The sequence below is a fragment of the Meleagris gallopavo genome, chromosome 6 (assembly GCF_905368555.1).
Source record: "Meleagris gallopavo chromosome 6, MGAL_WU_HG_1.1, whole genome shotgun sequence".
Classification (NCBI taxonomy): domain Eukaryota; kingdom Metazoa; phylum Chordata; class Aves; order Galliformes; family Phasianidae; genus Meleagris; species Meleagris gallopavo.
Window position 1 is genome coordinate 43743136 of NC_139409.1, and position 8993 is coordinate 43752128.

The window sequence follows — 8993 nt, forward strand, 5'->3', positions numbered from 1 at the left end:
CTGCAACTTCAGTTGCTCAAGAGTCCTTACAGGTCATGTCATGAAAGTTGAGCCCATATCCCGCTCCATCAAGACCATGCTCATTTCTACTGTTGCCTAAAGGGTAACAGCAACAACAACTAATATGCTTCAGCAAAACATCTCAGCGTTTAAAGAGCTCCCTGAGGATACAGCATGACCAGAAGACCCTCAGAATGGCCTTGAGAAAATATGAAGAGCAAGATGTTGGGAGCAGGTGGGACCCTTGGCACATGGGCACCATATTTCCTGCATGGCCACAGCCTCTGGGGGACTTTGAGAGAGGGAGCTTGAAGTGTTAAAAGCCTCAGCTTTCATTATAAATACAGCAACAACCGCAGGGGCGAGCTGCCACGGCCCCAGAAACCACACAGAGCCTGGTGCAAGCAGTGGGATGTGGCTGGAGGCACAAGGTCCTGGCACCGAGGCTCAGTCCCCTTGCCAGGAAGTTAGCACGAGCAGCATCTGGGTGGGACCAGGGTATGAGCATCTCCGGCTCTTGGTCGAAATAAGACCTTTGTGTTTGCTCTGCAGCACAGGTGGTGAAGCCTTCCCCATTGGTAAACAGGAATAGTTCCATGTTTCTGTTTTATTGTTTGCTTTATAAAATCAGAGTACAGCTAATTCTGATGCAATGGCTAAGCTGAAAGTTGTGCCTTGGTTCCTTGCTGCCTTGCAGTTATCTCCAGGTTAAGCATTTTCCAGTTGCTTTATAAAGCCTTAGGTTACAGTGACAAAGATCCTGGACTCAATGCTATCCCCTCCTGTCCTCCATAACCCAAGCCCAAATTTTTCAAGTACATTCCTTTTATCCAGAAGTATTGGTTTAAATTTCTGGATTTACATGCTGCTCATCTCCAGCTATTGGTTTGAATTTAAGTTATAGAATCTACTGCTTCTAACTTAATTTGTGATGGTGATGTAAAAACCATAGAACTGGTTCAGGGAAGGGGCTTCTTTTTAAATCTTTTTGACCTAAATGTCTTTGTTAAGGGGCTATAAGCCTCTGCAATTTTCAGGTTTATCTTAATCTGAAGTTTGATCATCTTCCATTTCTAAGTCTTTTATTTTGTACCTTAAATGTCCTGATTTTTGGAAAGCACTCAGTGTTCTTCCTCTTCACCTTGATCTTCACATTGAGTTGGAAAACCTAAGAATGAAGTGGCCCTGAGCACTACTTGCTTTTGAAAACCTTATCCTCAGACCCTTGAGGGGAGCCTCCATAAATTAAAGCACTCAAACTGATAAGCAATAAATAAGCTTACAGAACTCTGCCTGGCCACAGAAATGGTCCAAAGGATCTGATAATAAATCACAGAAGAAAAAATAAATCCAAGGAAAGTCACCTTGAAGTCATCAGAGAAGGACTGTGGGAGCAGAGAGCAAGGGTGCACCTGACAGAATCCCAGTGGTTTGCTTGCTCTCCTCTACTTTCTCCACTTCTTATGAGTTTGCACACATGAAGCATGCCTGCAGCCGCAGTAGTGAGCTCTACAGCAATAAAATTTTCCCTCCTGTGTTTCTTCTCACGTAGTACAGTTGTAACACCCAAAGATTGCATCAGCTTTTTGTACTGAAACATCCAGCCGGGTGCTCAGTTTCAATGTCTGCCCACTGGCTTCACGGTTGCCCGGTGGATAGACCCTGTGCTCCAGGCATGGTTTGTGGTGTTCATCTCTGCAGCATGTAACGTTGGCTACAATAAACGTGAGGGTGAATCATCCCAGAAACCCCAGATTACTCAGAGCTGGCTGAACTGCTGCCCAATCATCTAGTTGCCTATCACCCTACTGGATCTGATTCCCAATCTGCTTTCACTCCGCTGATGGTAATACTGAAGAGTTTTTGGATTTGAATTCATGGCTCTTACAAAGCTTTTACAAACAATATATCCAGTTTGGTAAGGATTCTTTCACTGAAACCTTTTTTTTTTTTTTTTTTTAATTTGACAGCTCATCAGTCCAAATCCAATCATACTGCTATATAAGATTTGTGTTGCCTTGGGCTGGAGAGTGTCAGTCACAACAGCAGGCTGTGAAATCCAAAGCTGCAAATCTCCTGCACAGCATCTATTCTCAACTTGGTTATCAGATGACCAAATCAAAGTAGTAGTTGTTGGGTTTTTTTGCTATAAAACCACATGAAGTGGCATTAACTGCACTCTCCCTTTTTACTGTTTAAATTTTATCTTGGCATCAGCTTGTATGAACTGTCTTATCTTGCCTCCTGCTTTTAAGTATTGGGATTCTCATCTCCTTCCAGAACTTGTAGAAAGAGTCCCCATTTCGGGGCTGAACGATAGACTCAGTTTAAAGTAACTGCACTTGCTGGACTGGGTCTGCTTCAGACCGTGGCTAACTAACATGTTACCAAGTAACTCTAGACAGCGTCCCCTAAGGACGGAGCCACCCAGCTTTGAAAGCTGAACCACAACAATTGCACCAACCAGTTGGGTATAAGACTAGAAACCGGGCACTATCACCGGTTAGTGCGTTACTCTCACATCTCAGTTTTGTTTTAGGCACCATCCAAACTGCCATTAGCAGTATCTGCAGCATCCTGATGACAACAAGCAGAGTGGTACCAGAGTTTCACCTAGAGTGCTAGGAAGGCTTTCAACCAGCTTCCCTCCTGCTCAATTCCAGCCAGTCCCAGTTAATTCCGTTAAACTTTTGTGGTGTGTGCTAGAAGGGCCACCAGTAGTTAGGTCACTTCATTTGGAGGACATGCCCACTGTCTTGTCAAGACTCACCAGCAGGTGTGAAGCTGATGGGTGTAGCTACAACAGTACAAAAGCAACTATGTTTATATTCGGGTAGGGTGGTGGCAGCTCATATCAAGACGCAAGAAAGGCAAATGCGCTGACTGGGTTTCACAGGGATCCCCACAAAGCCTATCAGCTTCTCTAGGCCAGGACCAGGCTGAATCACTGCAGTGCAGCTCAGGTGCTGAGGCCAAGAGCATGCCCTGTCCACATGGGAAAAGCAAGTCAAGTCAACCTCACCCTGAAGTGCTGAATAAGGCGTGAAAATCTTGAATACTTCATCAGCTTATTGTGCAAATTTGTAGCGTGACTCTTTGTTAGAGGTCTGCTTTGGGTTATTTCTTAACTTCACTTCTTTCAGCCACAGCAGAGGCACAGTGGAAAACCAAAGAGCTAGCAGATCTGGCTTCTTGACAGTAGAGCTTGTAGACTGACATCTGGCTGATAACAAGATGGATCAGATGTGCAGGCAGGATTTGGCTCTTGTGTCACTCAGTCCAATGTCAAGGCTGTTTGAAGGTTGAAATGCAACATCTGTTGCTTAGGGGAGTTTGATGAATCTCTCACAATTTCACTTCCCTATATATTGTATACAATGCACAACAGAAATTGGCTGGGAATATCTGGGTTGAGAAACAGGGTTTACATCCTGCCAAGTATTGTCTTTTAGACAGCTATAAAGATATTTAAAAGCAGAAGTGTTTGTGAGGAGTAGGGCCCAAAGCTGTGCGTAAATCTGGAGAGAGAAAAGCAGTTGAACAGCTCCATGAGAAGCAGAAGTGAATCTACTATTTCCTGTATTCAGCAAGGGAAAACGCTTGGCAGAGATAGATTGCAGCCACATCGTTCTTACTCAGTATGCTCTGCAGTCTTCAGTTAACTTTTCCCTTATTTTAACATTTATTGTAAGCCCAAGAGAGTAATTTGTGTTGAGTCAGACAGTGAGAAGACTGTCAGTGCGTGGGGTGGGTTCTGCAAGACTGGCAGTCAACACCTGGCTGGAAAGGATGCAAGCGGCCATATTCTGCTTCTCAATCCAGAACACAATCAAATTTCATTGCATTATGCACATCTGACATATGAGTTGTTTCTTGTGAGGCTTTTGGTTGGTTGCAGACCATCTGTTGGGTAATATCAGCTTAAACTGAACAAAGTGGTGTCAGAGAAGCTAAATATTCAAAAAGATCTGACCACAGTACCTATGCAGGATGACTAACAGTAAGAGAAGACCATGAGGGCTTAGGCTTATCCCATGGCAGAAACTGCATTTCTTGACAAGTATGAGACCTTTCCTGCGCCCAGCACGATATACTGACATGCACTGGCTTGCACAGAAACCTTCCAGAGGAACAAGCTGCCTTTCTAGGCATGAATTGAGGCAGCAAGCATGGGAACCACAAGCACGAGCGGGGGCCCTCAGAGAGGAGACAGCAACACAGCGTGAACTCCCTCTTTCCACTTGAAGTTCACACACCAGCACCACCAAACAGTTCTCTTTGGGTGCATGGATAGCAGGGATGCTGAGGGGATATGAGAGCTATCAACTGACTCTCACTTCTGTGTGTCAGGACAGGATGGGACCTTGAATCCTCAATTCATCTCTTGCCAAGGTTGATCAAACCCCGTGCACAGCCTCCTCCATTTAGATAGCATCAGTGAAGAGCCAGCCGCAAGCAAGAAGGATGCTGTGGGACAGTGCAGAGGGGTTGCAAGGAGTCAGGTGGGCTCTTAGTGACTCATATGCAGCACAAGAGTCCTTGGTGCACCACTGACACGTCTTCCCATTTTAAAGAGACCTGCTGCAGACATTTAGTCTCTGAAGAGATGAAAGAAAAGGTCAGCATGGAAAAGCACCACCCAGGGAGGTGGTGGAGTCACTGACCTTGGAGGTGTTCAAGGAACATTTTGACATTGTGTTGAGGGCCATGGTTTAATGACAACTACAGGTGATATGTGGATGGTTGGACTGGATAATTTCGTAGGTCTTTTCCTGCCTTGGTGGTTCTATAATTCCATGATTCTATGATTATATACCACATCTGCTGCTTGTTCCTGTACCCCTTAGCAGAGTAGATAAAGCAGTAACTGGGCAGACACAGGAAGAGATAGGCAACACCTCCCCCATCTCCGCAGACAGTTCCAATTAGTTTTATCACCAGTAGAAAATTAAAGCCTTGATTCCTCATTGTTTGCCATGAATTCCGCACGTTGCCTTTGGAGAACCAACCTGGGCAGCAGGCAGAGGGCTCAGTCCCAGATGCCGTGCAGTTGTGGGTGCTCCTGCAGGCTGCACACAGCCCAGCCCTCTGCCGGTGCCCCACAGCGCCCGTGCTGAGACAGCCCTTCTGCCTGCCCGCTTTTCCTGTGCCAAACCACAGAGACTGTTTGCTAATGACTGCTGGCACTTCTCATTTAGGTGCCTGAGGGACAGCAAAGAATAAGGTGTTTTAAAACAGAGACTTCATGTTGCCAGCCGGCACCCTTTGAGTAATGACTACAAAATGAGAGGGCAGAACTTGATGGGCCACACCACAAATGGCACTCTAGCACTGAGACATTTGGAGAAAATATCAGTATAGTCAGATCAACCAGCCGTAGGGGCTTGTTGTAGTTACTACTGCATCATATGAAACTTCTTAGGCAAGGGCTGTCTCACACCTTCGGGCATTTTTACTTCATGCTTAACCATGCAAGGCTTTTTGCAAACAGGCTGGAGAAGTTACTGTGTCAGGAGAACATGGACATTATGCTGGGATTCCACTTGCTTCGCTCCCAGTCTTTACTCCTGCCACATCAGCATGCATCTGCCCACACATGGCCAAGCTGGCTGTCTTACCACACTTCCACCCTGGGGTTAGGCTTGGTTCCTGCTGATCCATTAGTAGTTCCATTTAGAATGTTGCTTCCTGCTGAACACTGCCCAGCAAAGTGGGAGACAGCCTGCATTTCTCACGCAGCAATGACCACCCGCACTGCTTGTTTTGCTGCTACTCGGCTGCCCATGCACCCTTTAACATTCTCACTTTTTTCTTGTGCTAGGGAGCTAATTTTTAATGAAGTACATGTAGAAAGAGCATACTTATCTTAGTATCTACCATTACATGTATAATCAATGAATATACAGATCTTATAATTAAGAAATATACAAGAAAATTAAGCTAAACATGTTATCATGCTAAAGAAGAATGGATGGAAAGCTTACCTTTGTCCTGAGCTCCCTGAAAAGACTCCAAGAGGTGGGATCTCCAAAATTTAAGACCTTCCCCACTGGTAGTCAGGTCTTAAGTGGATCTAGGAGAGGTGTAGCCAGGCTCCACCCCTTCCAGCAGCACAGGAGAATTGCCTTCACCTGTGCTCCCAGGGCTGACTCAGTGCTCGCCTCAGGTGGTCAATCAGAGGTTCCCATACACACTGCTACAGCGGTAAAACTCTCACTAACCCAAATAGTGACATAATCCCAAAGTGAGCATTGGTGAGGCCTTTCACACCGGATCCTGGATCTCTCTCTAATGTTATTCTCTTTTCCCTTTTCCCTTTTCATGTTGCCTCTAGTCGGAAAATTCAGCATGACAGAAGTACTGCCTGAAGTAACAACCGAATACAGTTACGATGAAACTGCTCTCATCTGCGATGAAACTGACATCCAAGCATTTGGAAAAATATTTCTGCCATTGTTTTATATCGCCGTGTTTGCTCTTGGCCTTGCAGGGAACGTAATGGTGGTTTTGGCCATCGTGAAAGAAGGCAGTAAAAAGAGCATTACTGACATTTATCTCCTGAACTTGGCTGTCTCGGACCTTCTTTTTGTGATCTCTCTCCCTTTCTGGGCATCCAACACGGTGAGGGGATGGACCCTGGGCACCATCCCCTGCAAAGTTGTGTCCTCACTGTATTACATCGGATTCTTTGGGGGCATGTTTTTTATCACTGTGATCAGTATCGACAGATACTTGGCCATTGTCCGGGCAACGTATTCCCTGAAATCCAGAACGATGAAGCACAGCTTTCTGATAACCTGTGGGGTATGGGCAACAGCACTTCTGGTTTCGGTGCCACATTTTGTGTTCTCCCAGATGTTAGAAAATGACTGCATCCCGGTGTTACCCCAGGTGCTGATGAACATCTGGCCAGTGTTCTGCAATGTGGAACTGAACACCGTTGGTTTTTTCATCCCAGTCTGCATCATATGCTATTGCTACTGCGGGATCATCAAAACCCTGCTGTACTGCAAAAACCAGAAAAAAGCACGAGCCATAAAACTGACCTTGGTTGTGGTGATTGTGTTTTTTCTGTTTTGGACGCCATACAATGTACTGATTTTTCTCGAGACTTTAAGGCACTACGAGTTGTTTTTAAGTTGTAATCAAATTAAATCACTGGACTATGCAATGCACCTGACCGAAACCATCGCGTTCAGCCACTGCTGCCTTAATCCTCTTATCTATGCCTTTGCTGGGGAAAAATTCAGGAAGTATCTTCACCGTGTCTGCTTCAAGTACTGCCCATGCCTGTGCTTCTGTGGACCCTGCAATCATTATGAAGTCCGCCCTTCAGCTAGCTATGCAGAAAGCATGGTGAACAGCAACATTACCCTCAACACCAGTGACCAGGATGGAACTGTCTTCCTCTGAAGCAAAAATGCCTCCTTGGAAAAGGAAATCTGTGTAGATATACCTTCTGCAGGTCTAGTACTGCCAAGAGGCTGATGTTACCCACTGGGAAGGACCTATGACAGCACTGAATTATTGACGTGCTTCTTGTTAAGCATTAAATATTCTAAAGTAGTGAATATTTTAAAAACAAAAGCAGTACAATATGTCAAGGCTGAACACTGAAGTGAATCAAGAGAGAGGTAAAGTAGAAGCAAAGGTAGCATCCTCTGCCCAGAACAGCAATGGAGAAAAATTTAGGATAGGGACACTGTTACACAGTTTTGTCATTTTCAATTCTGTGTCTGTATGTGTATGTGGTATAAATGTACATAGACCTTAACTCCTGTTTAAGAAAATAATCCCTTTAATTAGTAGTAGCTGACTATTTTTGTTGCTATATATTGAACTATATCCATGTGGAAGAAATTTTGGGGAGTTATTGATTGCAAAAACTGTTTTACCTGTGCTTTCATAACTAATAAAACCCTAAAAAACAGAGTTCTGTCTGAATATACATTTAGTTCCATGTAGTGGCATTCAGCAACATGTAATAACCGGAGCAAGGACTGTCCTGAAGAGCTTGGGACCCAACCAGGAGCTGATCTGCGCCAGCAGCACCTCTCCTGATTTCTTTGGTCATCATTTGGCAAGCACTTCATGTAGCACAACCTCAAGAGATCTGCAGAGTGAGTACCTGCCAAGTTGGTGAAATGTTGGGACAACTGGCACTGGGGTGTAGGCTGGAGGTCGTTGTGCTTGGTGTGCAGAGCACTGCAGAGTAGGTATGTGCTTCACACCCATGCTCTGCTTGCCCCACCTTGTAAACACCCAACTGTGGGATGTTATATACCAAATGTGCTCTCTGGCCTCCAAATATGTCTTTTACCCATGCAATGACAATACGTCAGGGTGGTAAATGTCAATCAGACAAGAGAACGCGCCTTCCCCGGGCCTCCCTGGAAAGCTGCTGCCATTATCTGCCACCGGTGAGATTTTCTAGAGTCTGTGGGCAGGAGATATGGGAATGGGAAATGGCCTGTTGCCATCTGTGATGCTGAGATCACCATACAAAGAAAAATCAAAGGTCAATCTTGCAAAACAAATCCATGCCAACGGGACACATTTTAACACATCGATGAAACCAACAAATACGAAGCCCTCTCATTTCCTGACTAACACAAAAGAGCATCATTGAGAGGAGTAGGCTTTTTCTGGGCCTCAGTAAAATCATTTTTCTGAGAAAGCTTGGAGCTGAGCTTCTCCATTCGGTAACTGACCAATTTTCCATAGGCATTCATTCAGCAAATAGTAAACAATCAATTTTTTTCTGCTGAACTTTCAGCACAGTCTACAGTGTAACAGTGCCTTTCTATAAAGCACCTTGTGTTAGGTGTAAAGATTATACACACTTAATTTTTAAAATTTCAGCTAAAGATGAACTTTCAGATCTCTTGGCTAATAAGAGTAGTGCGAGCATCAATTAGAATCAAATTATTTTTCAGAATTCAGTCTGCGAAGGCAAGAAAACTCCCCCTGCCCCCACCCCAGCAAGTGATTCC

The 8993-nt window shown here is 44.9% G+C and overlaps 1 protein-coding gene across 2 annotated transcripts in view; it reads left to right on the plus strand.

Moving 5' to 3' along the window:
* Window positions 1–7916, plus strand: part of CX3CR1 (C-X3-C motif chemokine receptor 1) — a 21644-nt gene extending 13728 nt beyond the window's left edge. For both annotated transcript variants that reach the window (XM_085226527.1, XM_003207266.4), the window contains one exon: window positions 6335–7916. In XM_085226527.1, the coding sequence (XP_085082653.1) occupies window positions 6349–7413 (1065 nt within the window). In that variant the 5' untranslated portion in view covers window positions 6335–6348 and the 3' untranslated portion in view covers window positions 7414–7916. The remainder of the gene's footprint in view (window positions 1–6334) is intronic.
* The last annotated feature ends 1077 nt before the right edge of the window (window positions 7917–8993 follow it).